The sequence below is a fragment of the Tamandua tetradactyla genome, chromosome 4, assembly GCF_023851605.1.
Source record: "Tamandua tetradactyla isolate mTamTet1 chromosome 4, mTamTet1.pri, whole genome shotgun sequence".
Lineage (NCBI taxonomy): Eukaryota > Metazoa > Chordata > Mammalia > Pilosa > Myrmecophagidae > Tamandua > Tamandua tetradactyla.
Genome location: NC_135330.1, coordinates 2,370,995 through 2,393,492, shown reverse-complemented (window position 1 = coordinate 2,393,492; position 22,498 = coordinate 2,370,995). Strand labels below are relative to the sequence as shown.

Here is a 22,498-nt window from a genome sequence, read left to right as displayed (position 1 = left end):
AAGTTTCAGGATCCCATTCTTTTCCAATCAAAGCCCTTACTTTAACAGCAGAAACTAGCAAGGATGAGAATTTGGTTTACATTGAAATCTGCTACTCAGGAAATAAGATTTTCTTTCAGGGCACACATAGAAACTTTTATATCTTTCACACAATGTTTAACTTACAAATCTGAGGACTTCAGCTCATCTTTTTCCCTCATAACTGTATCCAACATATCTAAGAACAATCAGCCACCATTTTTATAACTCTTAACTCCACAAAACTCCAGTAAAGTGCCCAAAACACCCTCACTCAGAGCCTTGCCTCTTATACATGTACAATCGGCAAAATCAAATGGCTGTATTTTGCGTATCTCTGTTGCCAGTTCACGCCATGGACTGTCAGTGTCATCTTGATTATTGGAAAGAGAGTCATTAGTGCCTTTGAGTCTAATCGGTGTAGAAAACCAACTGTCAAAACCCATTGTTAAATTCTGTTTCTTAGCAGCTACTCCCGGTACCACGCTGTGTTTGTCAGGGTTCTCTAGAGAAACAGGGCCAGCAGGAGAGATCTGTAAGTACAAGTTAGGAAAAGTGCCTCACACACTGTGGGAAAACCAGGGTCCCACATCTGCGGGGCAGCCCGGGAGGCTGGCAACTCTGAGGAAGACTCAGGTGAACTCCACAGGAGAGGCTCGCTGGCTGAAGAAGCAGTGAAAATTCTCTCATTTCTCTGAAAATTCTCCAACTGCTCGCACCAGTTCCAACTGTTTGGATTGTCTCGTTTGCAGGAGAAACCCTCTTAATTGATTGTAGATGTAATCAGCCACAGCTGCATCGACTGACTGATGATTTAATAAACCAGCCTTCGGGTTTATCAACCAGCCATGAAATGTCCTTTCAGCAACGGTCAGGCCAGTGCTTGTCTGACCAGACAACTGGGCACCATCAGCTGGCCAAGTAGACACCAGACCATAACCACCACACATATGGGTGACGTGAAATGCTATCCCATTGTAGTTTCAACGGTTATTTCCCTGACTACAGGGATTATGAGATCTTTTAATATGTTTTCTGGCTAATCGCACGTTCTCTCTTTTTTAATGTTTTTCTTCTCTTTCACTGTTTCCCTTTCCTCATTACTGTTTTGTAGTTCTTTAGACAGTTTAGGTACTAATCTTCTGGCAGTTAGATGTACAGCTAACTTTCCAAGCCTGTGGCTTCTTTTTTTCCATTTTTTATTCTTTATATGAATATGGATTTAAAATGTTTACTAGAGCTAGATTTTGTGAAATATTTCCATTATCAAAATAAATGCTTTTTGTTTCATGCAGGTGGGCAACGTTCCAGAAAACTGCAACCTCCAGATGGGCCCCTGGACCAGATAAAACCTGAAACTTAGAGGGCCCAGTCTCTCCAGAACATCAGCTAGTCCCGAAATCTTAGAATGGCCATAGCCCAAACACCCCTAAAGAGAGGGACAGAAAAATCAGGGGTGGTGGTGGACTTATACAGAGGTTGGGTTTAACAAACGAGTATGATTGCTGAATCACTAAATTGATATTCCTTTCGGTCTCCAGCATCTTAGAGCAGCTGGAAGTAACGACCTAACATTGTGGAATCGTAACCCATGGCAAACTCTGAAGTCTGTTCTACAACTAATTGTGGTGCTGTGCTTTGAAATTTGTTGCTTTTTTGTATACATGTCATCTTTCACAAAAACGAAAAAAGAAGTTGATTGTGATGATAAAAATATATTTATTCCTTCTAGACTCCTATATTCTGGAATAGCTGATGTTGATGCTATCATAGCCCATGACAGACTCTGGGATCTGTCCTGTAACTACTTGTCGAAGAGTGCTTTGAAACTATTGCTTTCTTCTTTCTTTGCTTTGTAGATATGTTATATGAGCAATAAAAAAGTTAAAAAAATACATGCATTTCAAATCTTGTTAAGATTTGTTTCCTTATTAAAAACTCATAGATACTAATTCTTCCATTATTTCCATTAAAAGGTGTAAAGTTTTGCTGTGCTTATTTTTGTTTGTTATATTTATGTCCTTATTACCCACTTGAAGTTAAAATTATGTTTATTTTCATATTTTCACAGATATCCAATTGTCCCAGAATCCTATTTGAATTGTCCATATTCCTGGTATCCAAAACGTCTGCATTCACAGCAGCTCTATTTCCAGGCTGCTCCGCTGGTCTGGGTGTGCATCCTGTGAGATCACCCATTGCTGTAGTTCCTGTTCCCTTAAGTAAATTGTGACAACTCTCACAATTGCTTTCTTTTAAAGGTATTTTTATGTTTTTCTTCTTTAGATTGTCATGGCTTGTCTTAGTCCTTTTATTTTCCTTGTACATTGTTAAATAACTTATGTTTCACCAAATGGGGACAAAAGAAGGCACCCTCCTAGAATTTTAGTGAGAGTATTGCATATGTACAATTAATTTGGGCAGAGTTTTCATCTTATGACATTGCTTGTCACTCTCCATGTAGCCAAGGATGGGGCACATATTTTATTTCAATGTATTCTTCTAGTTTTAACTATGAAGTTTCCACACACTCGAAATATGTGACTTCCAGGGAGAGCTGGATGATTGAGGTGATGAAGAAGTTGGGGTAATGGCTTTTGGGCATGAAGGCACAATGCTGTGACTGTAGGTAACCTTGAAAGTAGGTAAAACACTTGAAAGGAGGTAAAATGGGAAATCATGAAATATATATATTACTTCAATAAAAAGTTTTAAAATGTGCATTATATAAAATTTGCTGATATTAAAAAGCATCTTTACATTTATTGGTTAAATATCTACATATTTTCACATTTTATTTTGAAATTTAACAGGAAGAAATTGTTTATCCTTTTCATATAGTCCCTAAATGTTAATATATTATCATTTGATTTATCTCTTTCCTTCTCATCTCTTGTGTCTCTCTCTCTACATAAACACACACACAAATATGAATTACAGACAGAGAACAAATTTCTCCTAAAATATTTCAGTGTATGATGCTTCAAGCAATGACTTTTTTTTGTAATGTAATCACAGAATAATTATCAAAATCATGACGTTGATATGACACTCTGCTATCATTATCTACACACTTTATTCAAGTTTTTCCATTTGTTATAGCAAGCAACTTTTCATTGGTTCAGAATCCAACCCAGAGCCACACATCGCCTTTAGTTGCTGGCTTAGCCTCGGCCGATGTGTGACAGTGTCCCACTCTTGCTTTGTACTTCCTGACCTGGACAGTTCTGAAGAGTAGAGGCCACTGGCTTTGAAGAAGGTCCCTTGATTTTGGTCTTTCTGATGTGTCTTCTTGACTAAGTTCAGATTATGCATATTTTCAGAACATGAGCCAGGCTACACATGGCCTCTATGTCCCGTTTAAGGTGCTGTCTGCCACATTTCTCCGTTGTAAACCTAACAATTTTTCCTTTGAAGTAACAACTAAAGATAAGATACGTTCAGATTATTTAAATATCCGAGCCTTAGCAAACGTTTGCCCAAACAATTTTGTCATCTATTGAAGATCCTTCCTGAAACAGTTATTATCATGGTGTTGCTGGTATAATGAGGTTAATTTCCATTTTGTCCGTTGATGTCATATCCTACTACTTGCTGAACTTTCTTATTTATCTAAATTAGATATGTTCACCAGCAGAGAACATTCTTAGAATTTATCTCTTCTATATAATAACTTTATTTCCTCAGGCTAAATTTCTAAAACAGTTAGTGCATTAAAGGACATGATACTTTTAAATAAAATTAATCACATGCCAATAACCCAAATTGCCATACAGAATAGTTAAAACAATTTATATACCAATCCCAAATTATGAAGGATTAGTGTCATAAATTCACACATTTTGAGTTTTGTTAGTCCCTACAATCATGACTTTGAAATAAATAAATGAATCTGACAGACCCTTCCAAAAATAAAAGATATTACCTTGTTGCCTACTTTGCTTTTGTAAGAAGATTAGTCAAGTTGAACAACTTTTCAAATGTGTTTTTCCATATATTTGTGTGTGTGTGTGTATGAATGGGCTGTTTAGGTCCTTTGTCCATTAGATATTTAAAAATGTTTATATTTTTAATTTGTAAAAGTTATTGTATATTAGAGATATTAATTCCTTGCCTGGCACATGCACTGCATTTTTCACTCATTTGGTATTTGTCTTTTGATCTTATATATGGTATTTTGCCATATAAATTTAATTTTCATGTACTTAAATTAATCACGATTTTCCTTTATAGACTATGGGTTTGTGCCATTCTTAAAATATCTTCTCCAATTAAGAATTAAGAAATAATCACCATATTTTTTACTGCTTTCAAACCATTGTTTCATCATTTATACTTTAAAAGAAAGTTCACAGGGAGGGGAAAAACCTACAATTTATTGATGTGACAGTCCCAGGCTCAGACGATGAGAAGGTGGGAGGCCACAGTGGAGTCAATCTGGATTACTTCCCATAAGATCTCAGCAGTGTCTCCTCCTGTTCTCCAAGAAGATGAGAGGATAGTGGGGGTGTAAGAGGAAACCCTTTGGATCACTAGGTGACCTCAGAAGCCTTCTCAACCCAAGATCTTTATTAAATGGTGCCAAAGCCACTGAGAGCTACTAACCAAGGACAAAAAAGACTAGTAACGTTACAGCTGTGCCCTGACTCATCTGAGTCCAAGGCTGGCTGACAGCTGAGTGCTGCCTTACCTCGAGGCCGAGGCATGGGCCATGGATTCTCAGCTCCATCCTTCTGCGAATTAGGAGCTGGGCTCTCGCGTGAGCCAAGGAATCGATATCCTAGCCGTTCCGCCACAAGCAAGCCCACTGGAATCAGCTGAGCAATGCGATGTCATGCCCAGGTGAGACAGGGCAGATTTCCCAGGGTCTCGTGGCTCACCACACCTGACTCAGAGGTTGGTGCCCTCTGAGGATGAGCGAAGTGGCATGGAGCAGCTATTTGCAAACTGTGAAGTCTGTGTAGCTCTAGGGACAGGACGGTGGCTCAGCAGGCAAGAATGCTTGCCTGCCATGCCAGAGGACCCAGGTTTGATTCCCGGTGCCTGCCCATGTAAAAATTAAAAACAAAAATATCATTGAGCCACCCACTATGTGTGGGGTTTTGCATTATTTACAGATGGGAACTACGGAAATATAAGACACAAGTCAGGCTGTCAAGGGGATTATTAGAAGTTCATTTGTGAGATATGTCTCATAAAGGGTGACAAAGTAAGTGAATGACATTGTCTCATAAAGGAAAAGATCGTGGAGTTTGGGCAGAAAGACACATTCAAAGGAAAGCTAACAGGCCAGTCCTGCCTACTCTTCAAACGTTAATAGGAGAAGTGGTGCAATAGCATGGAAATTTGAATGTTAGTCAATCGACTGTAGCCGTCCTGAAAACATTGTGGGACCTGAATGGGTTTCCTCAGAGGTCAAGAGTAATTAGGTAATTGATTCTCCCTGGAGTGGGGGCCCAGGGAAAGAGAATCAAGAAAGAACCATACAGATGGTAGACAGTGTCATTTCAAGGAAATTAGGTATCTAATGCTGAGGATAGTGCAACCCGATGTGCACACACACACTATCTACCAGTGTGGCTAGCATACAAGCATTCACATTTAAATTCTGGGAATCTAGTTCACTCTAGACCATCTCTAAGCTGCCCTAATCCTGGCTGGGAGACGCTGCCCTGAGCCCCGTGCAGGAGGCAGGTGAGGATCTGCCTGTCATCCCTGGGTGTCATGGCCCCGTGGGCGGCAGCGGGCGGGTCCTCTCATGCCCAGGTCCTGGCTCACAGGCTGGGGCGGAACCCAAGGCCAGGATAAAAGGCCTGGGGACCAGAGCACCTGCATCCATCACCTCCCAGGTGTGACAGACCCTGTGCCTGCCTGTGAGCCGGTGAGTGTCCCCGGGGCAGGAGAGGGGCTTCCCCAGCACGGATGCCCAGGCCAGAAGGGGAGGCTGGGGGAGCCTTGGGAACTGAAGTTCATATTAATAGAGGGCCTAGAAGGACAGACAAGAAGCAGGGGGAGCAGACTGCCAGAGCTAAAGGAGCTGGGCTGTTGCTATGTTAAACTCAGAGGAACCCAACACATTTACAATTGTTTGTGACTCTCACGATGAGGGAGTATAGTCAGTGGCTGCTTGGCATCGTGGGAAAGTTTCAGAACTGGGAGTTGACGTTTGAGGATATCATTGTATCTCCCTCTGCAAAGTCAAAATGAGGAGAGGTCAGAGGCATGCTTGGAGATTGCTGAAACACATGGGTATGGAATTGGGCCTGAGAACGCATTGTAAAAGCTCCAGACTTGAAAAAACATCAGAATAAATGTTATGCTTCCTATGCCAGACAGCGTACAGGGCGGTGACATCTATGAGACATGAGCGCATAGTGCTACTGGACAAAGGCTGTGGATTCTTTTCTCCGATGCGCTCAATAACCAATTCCTTAGACATCTGGGTTTCAGAGAGTGTACTCCTAGGTGGTCAGTAGGAGAGCAGATGGCCTAGCAGCCCAAGACCTGTCTCCCCGAGTTTAGGGGGTTCCAGGTCTTTAAGGATTTCTGCAAGGGGAGATGAGGTCATTTTGGATAGCAAGTTCAAAGCAGAAAAGGAGGCGGTGTTATCATCATTTCAGTAGGAGAACAGAAGCTGAAAGGAGGCAGGCAGAGCTGTCAGTTCAGTACTAAAGGTGTGAGCCAAAAGGAAGCGAGACAGGTGACCTTCTCTAGCAGCTCTAGTAGCTTATACGATTTACAGATGTCCAGGACAAAGCTAGTTAATGGTGACCTCAAATTCCTCATTAGCATCAGGGCCTTTGTCCTACAGGAAAACGACCAGGTAAAGGAGTGACAGCTCTTAAAGACAGGAAGGCAGAGATAAGGGCTTTTGCAGTCATGTCACATATCAGTGAGGCTGATTATGGTTTAGCGATTTCAGGTATTTGCTTCCCTTTCTATTTTGACCTTCTTTGTCTCTACAAGGTAAAACTACTGAGGACACTATTCCCATGGGACATTTATTTTCCTTGAAGACAACATTTCTGCCCCTTATTCTCTATGGGACTATTCAGAAATTTGGGTGACATGGGAAAAATTCTCTTTTCATCTTGCTAACATTATTTGGTCTCAATTTTTCCACTTTGTAGAAGATAATAATTCCTTCCTACTTTACGAAAAAGAAAGTTAGGCTCAAAGCTGACGTTGTTAGTATAGTTGATAAGGTATCAGAAATCATAATAAGCATACGCCAGGGATTTGTTTTCTGGAAATGTACATAGTGAAAAGATGTTGAAATGATAAAACAGTGGGGTGGCTTCTGTCCTGGGTCTGACTGTGTGTGACTCTCCCCCAGCTCCTGCCCGCCTGCCGAGATGTCCTGCCAGCAGAGCCAGCAGCAGTGCCAGCCCCCTCCCAAGTGCCAAACTCCTAAATGCCCCCCAAAATGCCCTCCTAAGTGCCCCCCCAAAGCTCCAGTCTCTTCCTGCTGCAGTGTCAGCTCTGGGGGCTGCTGTGGTCCCAGCTCTGGGGGCTGCTTGGCCCCAGCTCGGGGGGCTGCTGCAGCTCTGGGGGTGGGGGCTGCTGCTTGAGCCACCACAGGCGCCGCAGATCCCTCCGCCGCAGGCACCAGAGCTCTGACTGCTGCAGCCAGCCCCCCGAGGGGGGCTCCAGCTGCTGCGGAGGGGGTAGCGGTCAGAGCTCTGGAGGCTGCTGCTAAGTCTCAAAGAACATAACTGGAGGCATCAATGGCCGAGGATGTCCTCTGTCTTCTCCTGGACCTGTCCACGAAGCTGTGAAGTCCCAGGGACGACTGAACTTCAGCGAAGGGAATCTGTCTCCCAGGGCTCAGAAACTCAAAACTTCTCCTGAAAACCCACCCATTGAGCTCAGATCTCCAAGCCAAAGATGTCACCCACTGTGTCAGGGCTTCTTAAAGTTTGCTGCCTCACTGATGCAAAACAATAAAACAAACAAACAAAAAATTGCTCAGCCTCTTGTTCTAGAAGGTCCCTTGTCTCCCCCTGTTGCCACTGTTCTCTTCTACCATGTCCTTGCTGGTGATGACCTTCAAACCTCAACGTCCAGGGGCTATCTTAGCCAGAAGTGGAGTGAATGAGGTGAGAAGGGGAGGGAGACACATGCTCCTCACTGTGTTTCCCAATGTCATCTGGGCCCCGAGCCATCATTGTTTGTGTGCAATGTCTTCTTGTAAACATAGCTCCTTTGTCTTCCAATCACTTTCATGGCCTTTATCTGGTTCCTTACGGTCCCCACCCCACTCTGTACTCATCCTGCTACTCTTGATCTACCGTGAAAAAACATCCTTTCTCCTTCACTCTCCTTCAGCAAAGAGAGAGAGAAGAGAAGGGAAGGGAAGGTGTTTTGGTTTGCTAAAGCTGCCAGTATGCAATATACCAGAATTGGGTTGGGTTTTACAAAGGAGATTCATTAAGGTACAAGTTTATAGTTCTAAGGCCATGAAAATGCCAAAATTAAGGCATTAATAAGAGGATACATTCCTGAGGAAAGGCTGCTGGCATCTGAGGTTCCTCTGTCACGTGGGAAGGCCCCGATGATGCCTGCTAGTTCTTCTTCTCTCTGGGTTCTGGTTTCAAAATGACTCCCTCAGCTCCTGAGGGTCCTTATGGGTTCTCCTGGTGTTTTCTTTTCTCTCTCTCTAAATGTCTAAGAGCACTCTCAGCTTTCACTGTCTTTATCCTCACTAAGGACTCCAGGAAGGAATGAGGACCCACCTCGAGTTGACCAACATCTTCATGGGAACAAACTAATCGAAAGGTCCTGCCCAAATACATCTGCTCACACGAGAATGAATTAGAAGGACATGGCTTTTCTGGGGTGCATAACAGTTTCAAAACACTCCACCTTCTGAACCCCAAAAAGTCATGGTCTTTCCATGTACAAACTACATTTGTTCCATCACAATATCACAAAAGTCTTAAGCCATTTCAATAACAATACAAATACAATACAAGTCAAAAACAGCACAAAGTCTTATCAAAATCAACTAGCAGCATGACCTGATCCAATACAAATTTCTCCTGTGGCTGTGGATCTATGAAACTCAGAACAAATGATCGGGTTCCAATATACCAAGGAGGGACAGTCATAGGATACACATTCCCAATTTCACAGAAATTGGAAGGAAAACAGGTATCAAAATTCCTAGACAGTTTCAAAAACTTGCCCACCAAACTCCATTATATTACAAAGTCTGAGAGTCATCTAGAGAATACTGCTCATACTCAGGGCTTGAGAGTGCAGTTGTCCCACCTTCACCAAGGGCTTATGCAGCAACCCTGCTCTCTCTAAACACGGGGTGAGGGCTTTCACATTTCCAAGCACTGGGGAGACCACCTTGTTCACAGCCCTACTCTCCTCAATCATCTGGATGGCTCCTGAACGCTGTGCCATCTCTAACGCACATGTTCAGCCCCTTCTGAATAGTGGGGTGCTGCAAGTCTCTCCCCAATGCCTGGGGAATGTGTTCCCTCATCTCTGAGGCATGGGGTGGCACATGCTTCCTGAACAATGAGGCTGCTTAGCTACGCTCAATTCCCCAGGCATGCGAGAACCCTGGGTTCACAGCACTCTTCCTGAGCTACATGGCAGAAGGCCTGCCCTGTGCAAACCCCAAGACAAACTCACCTTCTCCATATGCATAGGTGGATCCACTCTCCTAGCCTGAGGTTTATGGCTTCAGACCTTAGCTTCCATGGTTCTGATCTTGAGGTCATTTTTCCTTCAATCTGTCCCTTTTCTGTCCCTGTTAGTCCAGGCTGGCAGTGGTTCCATTCATGCAGATCTTGCAAAACCCTGTCAGTTTGGCATGCAGCGTAAAGGGTCCTAACCAGCAGACAACAGGACTTTCCACAAATCCTTGCAGGAGAACTCCATTTCCAATCCTGGCTTATACTGAAGTGGCTGACTGGGTAAATCCTCACATTGAGCTCTCTTCTCCAGGGGCTTACTTTCTGGAAACTCAGAATTTTCCAAACCATCAATTTCTTTGTACCCAAGAGTTCAGTTCTCAGCATACCCATTTCCTCTCATATTTTACTACAAGCTGTAAGGAGAAGCCAGGCTGCTGCACCTACATTTAGTTTGGAAATTTTCTCAGCTAGATATCCAAGCGCATTGCTTTCAAATTCTCCCTTCCATACAATACCTGTATTCTATTTTACCAAATTCTCTGCCACTTTGCAACACAGATTGTCTTTTCTCCAATTTGCAATAACACATTTATCATCTCTGTCTAAGGCCTCATTGGAAGTATCTTTAATGTCCATTTCTACCAAAAGTCTCTCCAAAGCAATCCAGGCCCTTTCTACAAGCTCCTCACAATTCTGACAGAATCTTCAAAGACATTCTACCATGTTTGTTATTTTCAAATGGCAGCACCCCATTCCTCTGCTGCTGACATCTGTTTCAGTTTGCTAAAGCTGCTGGAATGTGATATACCAGAAATAGATTGGCTTTTAAAAAGAGGATGGATTAGGTTTCAAATTTACACTTCTAAGCCCATGAAAATGGGAAAATGGTCAAATTAAGGCATGAGCAAGAGGATGCCTTCTCTGAGGAAAGGCTGCTGGCACCTGGGGTTCCTGTCACATGGAAAATCACATGACGACATCTGCTGTCCTTTCTTCTCTCTGGGTTCTGCTTTCAAATGGCTCCCTCAGCCCCTATAGGCCCCTCTGTCTTCTCCTGCGGGATTTTATTTTTTCTCTCTCTAGATGTCTCTAAGCTCTCTTGGCTTTTGCTATCTTTTAATCTTCACAAAAACTCCAGTAAAAGATTAAGAGCCCCTGGGCTTGGGTTTTAGAAAGGAGATTTTTAAGTTACAAATTTACAGTTTTAAGGTCAAGAAAATGCCAATATTAAGGCATTAATAACAAGATACCTTCCCCGAAGAAAAGCTGCTGGCATCTGAGGTTCCTCTGTCACATGGGAAGGCCCCTGATGATGCCTGCTAGTTCTTCTTCTCTCTGGGTTCGGGTCTCAAAATGACTCCCTCAGCTCCTGTGGGTCCTTATGGGTTCTCCTGGGTGTTTTCTTTTCTCTCTCTCTCTAAATGACTCTAAGCTTTCTTAGCTTTCACTGTCTTTTATCCTCTCATTAAGGACTCCGGTAAAGGATTAGGACCCACCTCGAGTTGATCTACATCTTCATGGAAGCAAGCTAATCAAAAGGTCTTGTCCAAATAGGGCTTCACACTCAAGAATGAATTAGAAGGACATGGCTTTTCTGGGGTGCATAACAGTTTCAAAACACTCCACCTCTGACCCCAAAAAGACATGGTCTTCCCATGTACAAACTACATTTGTTCCGTCACAATATCACACAATTCTTAAACCATTTCAAAAACAAACCAAATACAATACAAGTCAAAAACAGCACAAAGTCTCCTCAAAATCAACTACCAGCATGACCTGACCCAATACAAAGTTCTCCTGTGGCTGTGGATCTATGAAACTCAGAACAAATGATCGGGTTCCAATATACAAAGGAGGGACAATCATAGGATACACATTCCCAATTTCACAGAAATTGGAAGGAAAACAGGTATCAAAATACCTAGACAGTTCCAAAAACTTGCCCGCCAAACTCCATTATATTACAAAGTCTGAGAGTTATCTAGAGAATACTGCTCATACTCAGGGCTTGAGAGTGCAGTTGTCCCACCTTCACCAAGGGCTTATGCAGCAACCCTGCTCTCTCTAAACACGGGGTGAGGGCTTTCACATTTCCAAGCACTGGGGAGACCACCTTGTTCACAGCCCTACTCTCCTCAAGCGTCTGGATGGCACCTGAACGCTGTGCCATCTCTAACGCACATGTTCAGCCCGTTCTGAACAGTGGGGTGGTGGCAAGTCTCTCCCCAATGCCTGGGGAATGTGTTCCCTCATCTCTGAGGCCTGGGGTGGCAGCATGCTTCCTGAACAACGAGGCTGCTTAGCTACGCTCAATTCCCCAGGCATGCGAGAGTCCTGGGGTCACAGCACTCTTCCTGAGCTACATGGCAGAAGGCCTGCCCTCTGCAAACCCCAAGACAAACTCACCTTCTCCATATGCATAGGTGGATCCACTCTCTTAGCTTGAGGTTTATGGCTTCAGACCTTAGCTTCCATGGTTCTGATCTTGAGGTCATTTTTCCTTCAATCTGTCCCTTTTCTGTCCCTGTTAGTCCAGGCTGGCAGTGGTTCCATTCATGCAGATCTTGTAAAACCCTGTCAGTTTGGCATGCAGCGTAAAGGGTCCTAACCAGCAGACAACAGGACTTTCCACAAATCCTTCCTGGATTACTCCATTTCCAGTCCTGGCTTATACTGAAATGGCTGACTGGGTAAATCCTCACATTGAGCTCTCTTCTCCAGGGGCTTACTTTCTGGAAACTCAGAATTTTCTAAATCGTCAATTTCTTCGTACCCAAGAGTTCAGTTCTCAGCATACCCATTTTCTCTCACATTTTACCATAAGCTATAAGGAAAAGCCAGGCTGCTTCTAAATTTAGTTTGGAAATTTCCTCAGCTAGATATCCAAGCTCATTGCTTTCAAATTCTCCCTTCCATACAATACCTGCATTCTATTTTACCAAATTCTCTGCCACTTTAAAACACGCATCGTCTTTTCTCCAATTTGCAATAACACATTTATCATCTCTGTCTAAGGCCTCATTGGAAGTATCTTTAATGTCCATTTCTACCAAAAGTCTCTCCAAAGCAATCCAGGCCCTTTCTACAAGCTCCTCACAATTCTGCCAGAATCTTCAAAGACATTCTACCATGTTTGTTATTTTCAAATGGCAACACCCCATTCCTCTGCTGCTGACATCTGTTTCAGTTTGCTAAACTGCTGGAATGTGATATACCAGAAATAGATTGGCTTTTAAAAAGAGGATGGATTAGGTTTCAAATTTACACTTCTAAGCCCATGAAAATGGGAAAATGGTCAAATTAAGGCATGAGCAAGAGGATGCCTTCTCTGAGGAAAGGCTGCTGGCACCTGGGGTTCCTGTCACATGGAAAATCACATGACGACATCTGCTGTCCTTTCTTCTCTCTGGGTTCTGCTTTCAAATGACTCCCTCAGCCCCTATAGGCCCCTCTGTCTTCTCCTGCGGGATTTTATTTTTTCTCTCTCTAGATGTCTCTAAGCTCTCTTGGCATTGCTATCTTTTAATCTTCACAAAAACTCCAGTAAAAGATTAAGAGCCCCTGGAATTGAGTGAGTTCCATCTCCGTGAAAATAACCTGACTACAAGGCTCTGCCCACAGTAGGTCTGCCCCACAAGAACAGATTAGAAGATCATGCCTTTTCTGGGGTACATCATAGGTTTCAAATTGGCAAAAATGGAAGGGAAAGAAGGTGTGAGGAGAGGAGGGAGGAAGAGAGAAGAATGAATAAAAAAAAGGAGAAACAAAATATAAACCCGTTGAAAAAATACATATTAATGTTTTATGTATGTATCATCTGCTAATTCTGCAATCAGGTAAATTGCATATAAAAATCTTTTGGGTTTTAGTTCCAGCCTCCAAGCAAATACTGTCTCTGTCTTTTTCCTGTTTCATTAAATCCTGTACACCTTTTTTTTCCAGACACCCCTCTATAATACGTTCATGAGCTTGTCCCTCCATTTCTGAAACACAGTGGCTCTCTTCAGGTTAAAGCTCCTTAAATGCTACATTTTACATCAGCAGAAACTGATTCCAACCTAACTTCTCAGGTCTACCATTCATAGAGTTCCCGTGAAAACCCTCCTGCAACACTAAACATCTCAATTTGTCCATATATAACTTACACTTGTACATCTTGGTGCCTTTTCTCTGGAAGCACTAGAGCTTATTATCCATAGCTTAGTACCTAGAGTAGTGAGTATAAATGAATACAGCATAAATATAATATGAAGATACAGTGATGTAGCATAAATACTCAATAAAGGGTAGCTTCTATTGCTAGTCTAAAATTACCACCACCACAACTTCCTCTGCTGCTGCTTCTATTATACTATTACTACTATTAGCAGCATCTCCTCCTGTCTCCTTTTTCTGAAGGGTCCATCAATTTCCTCTCCCCCTTATCCACTTTTTGCAATTCAATCCTTCCTTCAAGTCTCACCTAAAATACCACTTTTCTATGAAGACTATTCCAGCTACATAACACTTTTTCAAGTAGTTGGATGTTCATCTATAATTCCAAACTAAGCAATCTTGTAGGATGCAAAAATATATAACTTTTTAACTACATGGTGCTGTCCTTAAAACTGCTATTTCCAAGTATTGGAAAGCTATAATTTTTTAAATCGATAATACCACTTCAGAAAAGAGAATACAGTTTGAGCTGTATTCTCAAGCCCAGCTTGATTTAATGGCACATTTATTCATGTTCCAGCTGCTGTGGGCTGGGGAATCACAGAGGGAGATGAAGACTGTTTCCTGCCTGATGACGTCCTTCCCCTCCAGCTTTCTAATCCTTGCGTGTAGATTAGAGCAGATGGGAACAGTTTTACATGTGAGTGCATTTTCTTCTGATACTAGTGGCAGCTGGTTGGCAGAATCAAATCCCTGACTTGTCCTCTCTTGGGCATTTTAGTTAGAACTTCGATATCTCTCCCGCATCTCTGGTCTCCATGATGCCTTCCCCATTGCGACCGCTGCAGGGTGACTTGTCCTCATGGCAACGTCCACGCGTGCCAGGACTTATACCAATGGCCTAAGTCACCTCAGGAAACTGTTCATAGATTCTGAAGTGCTGTGCAAATGCTGGTTTCACTTGAACAATATCTATTAACTGCCAGAGAATCCTTCTTGAAGATGATTCAGGAAAATATGGTCATGATCATGTGAAGCTTTTGGTGCGTAAAATATGCGTGAGGAACCGTTCTAGAGCTTAAAGTATATTATCTCCTGCAATAGTCCTAACAAGCTTGTGAAGGAAAGGTTACTAAAATCCCAACTTTTCAGCTCCCTTTTGAGGCACAGGGAGGTAAATTAATTTTCCTAAGTTGTAGAAGTGGTAAGAGTCATAGCCAAAATTCAAATCCAGGAATCTGGCTCTAGAGTCAGCAAGTTGAGTTCTAACTAAGGTCAAGATGGTCCCAGCGACAGTTCTACTCTGAGATGAATGTTCCTCACAAGATGCACATAAAAGACACTAATGCAGATGCACACACACAGCAGAAACACACGCACAAACACAGACACACTGAGTCCCAGTCCAAGTAAAAGTTTGGAGGTATCTGGGCTTCTTTCTCCAAACCAGGCTGCCTGGAGTCAATGAACTAACATTGTAGGAGGAAGAAAAGGAGAGCTTGGGAAAGTGACTCCAAGAAAGAGAAGTGGGAGCCAGGCAACTCCAAGGAGAACGGGGTGGCAGGTGATGGACAGTACGACATCTGTCCTGGACCCCTGAGCTTAGGCTGCCCTAATCTTGGCATGGAGCCATTGCCCTGAGCCCCGTGCAGGAGGCAGGTGAGGATCTGCCTGTCATCCCTGGGTGTCATGACCCCGTGGGCAGTAGCGGGCGGGTCCTCTCATGCCCAGGTCCTGGCTCACAGGCTGGGGCGGAGCCTGAGGCCAGGATAAAAGGCCTGGGGACCAGAGCACCTACATCCACTCACTTCCCAGGTGTGACGGACCCTGTGCCTGCCTGTGAGTCGGTGAGTGTCCCCAGGGTGGGAGACAGGCTTCCCCAGGACGGATGCTCAGACCGGAAGGGGAGGCTGGGGGAGCTTTTGGGACCTGGTGGCTGGATCAGCAGAGAGCTGAAGGTAGAAATGTTGAGAAAGGAGGTGAGCTATGAGGCAAAAGAGACTAAAGTCACTGGCATGATTTCTGTGTCTGTACTATAAACCATATGAGTTGTTTTCCTTTTTGGGTCTCTTGGGTTTAGAAAATTGAAATAGTCCTTCCTTTCAGAAGGAGGAGAATGCCTGGAATAATCACCTGCGCCCCTTCCTCAAAGCCCGTACTGGGGTCGCAGTTCTGCAACAGAGGAAACCCGAGGAAGCCCATTTGCAGCCCTATAAACACAGAGAGCTGTGGGCGTCACTCAGTGTCACTCAGCTGGCCAGGGGTGGTGCCCGGGCATCTGTGTGAGAAGGCCCAAACTGAACAGCAGACAATTTAGGATTCACGGTGCCAGGGGCGGAGGGAGGAGGCTGTGCTGCCCCGACACATCACCATCCCGGGTGCGGAACGGGAACCGAGGATCATGCCTCACTTTTCCCATTTATAAAACGATTTGCGGTGATTCTGGTTTTTCATGTGTCTATGCAAAAAAGTCATATGTAGCTCCTCCAAAAGGCAAGCCTCATTCCTTTCTTGAAAAGAGAGAGAGAGTGAAAGAGGGAGAGGGAGAGGCTTTAAAATGTAAGGACAAGAAATGGTGCTGAAAGGATGGTAAAGGAGCCCTGTGTGTCCTGAGCCTGACTGTGTGTGACTCTCCCCCAGCTCCTGCCCGCCTGCCGAGATGTCCTGCCAGCAGAGCCAGCAGCAGTGCCAGCCCCCTCCCAAGTGCCAAACTCCTAAATGCCCCCCAAAATGCCCTCCTAAGTGCCCCCCCAAAGCTCCAGTCTCTTCCTGCTGCAGTGTCAACTCTGGGGGCTGCTGTGGCCCCAGCTCTGGGGGCTGCTGTGGTCCCAGCTCGGGGGGCTGTTGTGGCCCCAGCTCTGGGGACTGCTGCAGCTCTGGGGGTGGGGGCTGCTGCCTGAGCCACCACAGGCGCCGCAGATCCCACCGCTGCAGGCACCAGAGCTCTGACCGCTGCAGCCAGCCCTCGGGGGGCTCCAGCTGCTGCGGAGGGGGCAGCGGTCAGAGCTCTGGAGGCTGCTGCTGAAGGGACCTGAGCTGAGAAGAGCAGGCTTCTTCTGAAGATCTGGAGGCCGTCTCCTCTTTCACCTCTTGGGCCTGCCTGAGTGGCTGAGAAGACCTGGTGAAGGCTCTGAGCTCCAGCCAAGAGAGCCTCTCTGACGTGGAATCCTGAATCCTCCCCCAAAAACCCATCGATGACCTCCGCCACCAATGATGCATCCAGGCCTCAGGACCCCAAACCAAGGACTGATCCTTGTCCCATTATGCATTTGGAGATGGCAGCCTACAGTGAAACAATAAAGTTCGGAACCTGTTCGGCATCTCTTTCTAGACCTGTCCTTGCTGTTTACAGCACTCCCCGCCATTCCCATTTTCGCAGTGCCTCGGACTCGCAGAAATCAAGGCTGTTCTGGGCCTGTGGCCCCATGAGCGTGGGTGGGAGAAGGCGAGAGAAGATGGCTCTTGCGCTCCCGCGCAGATTGTCGGTGACCCGTCCAGGCCCTGCTGTGCTCAGCCCCTGGCGTGGTTCAGGGCACACTGCCTTGGGCTTTGGGCTTCCCTCTGAATTCCAACCCAGGCCCCGGCGTGGCAGGGTGACAGATGGCCGTCCCATCCCCTCTCTGTCTTCTCCTCCCCTCTGTGATCCTGCCGCAACTCACAGACGCATTTATTTTCCTTCAGTCAAAACATTTGTTTAAAGAATTATACATAAACTTTCTGCAAATAGACAAAGAATCAGTTATTCCAACAAGAAACGTACATACAATATATGATAAAATATTGTGAAAAGCAAAAACCCTTAAAAACGGAGTCAAGGACTTAAAAATATCAGCCACTTTCCATTTCTGTCCCCAAATCTGACGTCCACTTTTTTCAATATAAATAATCTCTTTATTTTGTTAAGAAGTCCTTGCTTCTGAAATTATTTAAGGTAAATTTCACATGAGATTTGCACATTGTTAGTTTTACTCTGTTCATTATGCCTCATTAATGTCGTTTTGAACTGAATAAACGGTCAATAATTGCTACTGTTTTGGGGCTGTTCAAACTTCTTTTTTAATACTTACAAACATATAAGAAGTTACATACAATAATACACATCTTATCCAGAGAATTTCACCATATCTCTATCCCCAGAAACCAAGATCCATCAATTTTAACACATTTGCCTTAACTTACAGTCTATCTATTCAAAAATTGGTCTATATATTTAATAATCCATTTCCTGAACGCTTGAAATAGAGTGTTTACATCAAGTGTTCTTTGAACACTGAATAGCATCCTGAGCGTTCTCTAAGAACAAGGGTATTCACTTATTTAATCACCTTCGGTGCAGTTAGGACATTTAAGAATTTAGCATTGATGTAAAGGGGAGAGTCTCTTTTTTTTTTTTTCATAAATCTCAATATTGTCTGTTTGAGTCTTTCTCTTCCCTCCATAGACCCAGTCCAGGCTAACGCATTGCATATCAATGTCATTGTTTCTTTAGCTGTTTATTCCTTCTTAAATTATGAACGTATATAAATACACAGAAGCTTTCCCATCTCAGTGACCTCCAAGCATACCATTCAGTGGTATCGCTGAGGGTTACAAGGTTGCATTGCCCTCACCATCTTCCATTACATAACTTCCCATCTCTGAACGGAAACCTTACACCTCTTTCTCATTAACTCCTCCTCATTTCCTCTGCCCTGCCCCTGACAACCTGGACCCTAATCTCTGTCTCTCTGAGTTACATAATCTCTAATATTTTAAAGATAACATGAGGAATAAATTTAACAGCCTCAATCTATGACATTCTCATTTGTTAGAAACCAACTTAACTTCAAAGGTATACACAAGCCTTATACTTATATCCCCCCTTCTCCTGCTTTATGTAATTCTTATCACAAATTGCATATTATCCACTGAGTCCAAAACCAATGATTCATCCTTACATTTTATTCTTTTACCTTTTTAGTGCTTGCAAAAAGTAAAAGTGGAGTTACAAACAAAAAACTACAATAGTCCTGACATTTGTATTACTTCTATTACTACCCTTACTAAAAATTGCTACTTCTTCATGTAGCTTCAAACTATTATCTAGTGCCCTTTCCTTCTTTTCCTTTTTTTTCTTTATTGTGAAAAATAACATATATACAAAAAAGCAACAAATTTCTAAGCTCACGGCAACAATTTGTTGTAAAACAGATTTCAGAGTTTGGTATGCTTTACAAATCCACAATTTCAGATTTTTCCTTCTAGCTGCTCTAAGAAACTGGAGACTTAAAGAAATATCAATATAATGATTCAGCACTTATACTCACTTGTTAAACCTGACTTTCTCTGTTTAGCTCAATCATCACCTTTGATCTTTCTCCCACTCTTCAGGGGTATTTGGGCTATGGCCATTCTAACTATTTCATGTTGGAAGGGGCTGACGATAATACGGGATTCGGGGGGTGGAACTAGTTGATGTTCTGGAGAGGCTGACCTCTCTGGGTTCAGAACTTATCTGGTCCAGGAACCTATCAGGAGGTTGTAAGTTCTGGAAAGCTGCCCTTGTACACGAAACCTCTGTAGAATCCCAGACAGTCCCTTGGTGTTCTTTAGGGTTTGCAGGAATGGTTTTGGTTGGGGTTTGGCAAACCATGGGCTATAGCAACATCTAGTTGAAGCTTGTGTAAGAGTGACCTCCAGAGCAGCCTCTTGACGATTTGAACTCTCTCAGCCACTGATACCTTATTTGTTACAATTCTTTCCCCCATTTGGTCAAGAAGCCATTGTCAATCCCATGGTGCCAGGGCCAGGCTTGCCCCTGGGTCCATGTCGCCATGCCCTTTCCTATCGACCTTCAGAACTCTCTTTAAGATCTCCTGTAGGGCCAGTCCTCGGCATTTGCTTATCTGGAAAAGTCTCAATCTCTTCCTCATCCATAAAAGATAGCTTTGCCAGACATAGAATTCTTAGTTGGCACTTTTGTTTTCAGCACTTTAAATATGTTCTCCCACTGCCATCTTGCCTCCATGGCTTCTGATGAGAACTTGGCCCCTTACTGAGACTCATGCTGTGACACATGCTTCCCTTTGTAGCGTTCAGAATTCTCTCTTTCGCGTTAAACAGTTTCTTATACTATTGCTGTGTGGGTCTCTTTGGGTTTAGCTTCTTTTAAGTTCATTGTGCATCTTAGATGTGCATAGTCAACTCTTTAGTTGTATTTGGGAAGTTTTTAACCATTTTTCTTTGGATATCCTCTCTGTTCCTTTACCTCGTTCTTCTGGATTCCCACAAGCCAAGTGCGAGGATGCTTATGGTCTTCCTCAGTTTCCTTGGGCTCTGTTCACTTTTCTTTATTTTTCTCCTCCTCAGACTGGAGAATTTCAATTGACTTCCCCTCAAGCACACTGCTTCTTTCTTCTGCTGTTGAACCCCTCCGGAGAACTTTTAACTTCTGTCAGTGTGGTCTTCAGCTGCGTTGGTTCCTTTCATAATTTTCTTCGTCCTATTGATATTCTCTTTGCATTCACCTGAATCTTACTGATTTCCATTACCTATTTTTTTGTTTCTTTCTTAATTAGAAAAGTTTGTGTTTGCAGAACAATCATGCATAATAAACCCAATTCCCATACCCCAGCCACACCGTGCATTGGTGTGACACGTTTGTTACACTCGGGGATAGATATTTATAATTGTACTGTCACTATAGACCCCGGTTTCACTTATGTTTAACCATCTGTGCAATGTGATTCAATGCATCTGTAAATTCTGTTACCTCATACGCAGTCTAACATTTTCCTCTTTAGTCACATCAAATATGTACTTCAATGCCGTGAATCACAGCCACAGTGCTTTGCCACCATCATCACCACCCATTACCAGAACATTGTCCTCCTTCCAAACAGGAACTCTGCACATTTTAAGCTTTAACTTCCCATCCTCTATCCTTACCCATAACCTCTAAATCCATATTCCAGATTCTGACAGTCAGAGTTTGCTTATTCCAATTACATCAAATCAGTGTGACCATGCAATAGTCGTCCTTTTCTTCCTAGCTTACTTAACTCCACATGTTGTCTTCAAGGTTTGTTGTCGCACGTATAAGGATTTCATTTATTTCCTTTTTAAGGCTGAATGAAACCAAATAGTTTGATAAGCTCGATGCCACAGAGCTCCAGGAATTCTCAGCTGGATGCCAGGAGCCGTGGGAGTTCTCAGAGAAGGCTAGACCTGGACGGCGGGCTGACCAGCGAAGGTCCTTGACTCAGACACGGGAAAGAACTCGAGGACGATTCAGTGAATCAAAAACTAGCCAATGTGTACAGCTCAAAAGTTTAATGCATAGTGAAAGTGCACACTTGAAAGAAGATGAGCGTGGGCACTCTCCAGAGCAGGAAAAGCCTGTATATACCACGTTTTAATGATCCATTCATCGCTTGATGGACACTTGGGGTGTGTGCATCCTATGCCAATCGTGAATAATGCTGCTGTGAACATAGTGTGGAAATAGTTCTTTGAGTTTCCGCCTTCAATTATTTGAGGTACGTACCTAATAGTGGGATAGCTGGTTTATAGGGCAGTTCTATACTCAGCTTTCTGAGGAACTGCCCAACTGCCTTCCACAGAGGCTGCAACATTTTATATTGCCACCAACAATGAATGAGTGCTCCTGTTTATCCATGTCCTCTCCCATACTTGTTATTTTTGGATTGTTTAATAGCAGCCTTTCTAATGGGTGTGAAGTGGTATCTCATTGTGGTTTTCATCTGTGTTTCCATTATGGTTAATGATGTTGAGCATCTTTTCATGTGCTTTCCGGTCATGTGTGTATCTTCTTTGGGGAGACATCTATTCAAGTCTTTTCCTAATTTTTGTTGCCTTGTTTGACTTTTTGTTGCTAAGTTGAAGGATTTCTTTATATATTCTGGATATTAAACCTTTATTGTATATGTGGTTTCCATATGTTTTGCATCTTTGCATGGATTGTTTTTATTTTACTTTCATGATAGAATCCTTGAGGCCCAGAAGATTTTACTTTTGATGAGGTTCCATTTATCTATTCTTTCTTTTGTTGCCTGTGCTTTGGGTATAAATTCCAAGAAGCCATTTCCTAAAACAAGGCCCTGAAGGTGCTTTGCTATGCTTTCTTTGAGGAGTTGGATAGCTCTGGCTGTTATATACAAGGCTTTGATCCATCTTGAGCCTTTTTTTAAATCAGATGTGAGGTACAGGTCCTCTATGTTTTCCTTCTTTCGCAAATGGAGATCCAGTTTTCCCAGCACCATTTGAAGAAAAGACTATCCATTCCCAGTTGAGTGCTCTTTGTCCCCTTGTCAAAATCAGTTAGCCATAAATATGAGGCTTGGTCTCTGAACTCACAGTTCTATTCCATTGGTTTATATCACTGTCCTTGTGCCAGTACCTTGCTGTTTCTACTGTGGCTTTGTGATATATTTTGAAATCTGGAAATGTGATTACTCCAATTTCATTCTTCTTTTCAGAATAGCTTTAGCTCTTCTGGGCCTCTTACCCTTCTACATAAATTTTACGATTGGCTTTTCAATTTCTACAAAGAAGGTTGTTGGAAATTTTATTGGGATTGTGTTTGATCTACAAAAAGCTTTGGGTAGGTTTGTCATCTCACTGATATTTAGACTTCCAGTCCATGAACATAGACTGTCCCTCCATTTTTG

At 43.3% G+C, this 22,498-nt stretch overlaps 1 protein-coding gene across 1 annotated transcript; it reads left to right on the top strand.

Annotated features, from left to right (window-relative positions):
* Positions 1 to 5,854: 5,854 nt before the first annotated feature.
* LOC143680108 (late cornified envelope protein 1E-like) lies at positions 5,855 to 17,853 on the top strand. The gene is made up of 4 exons (XM_077156732.1): positions 5,855 to 5,899; positions 7,355 to 7,577; positions 14,611 to 14,678; positions 16,470 to 17,853. The coding sequence occupies exons 2-4, from the start codon at positions 7,374 to 7,376 to the stop codon at positions 16,852 to 16,854; spliced, it is 657 nt and encodes a 218-aa protein (XP_077012847.1). The 5' UTR covers positions 5,855 to 5,899; positions 7,355 to 7,373; the 3' UTR covers positions 16,855 to 17,853.
* Positions 17,854 to 22,498: the final 4,645 nt, after the last annotated feature.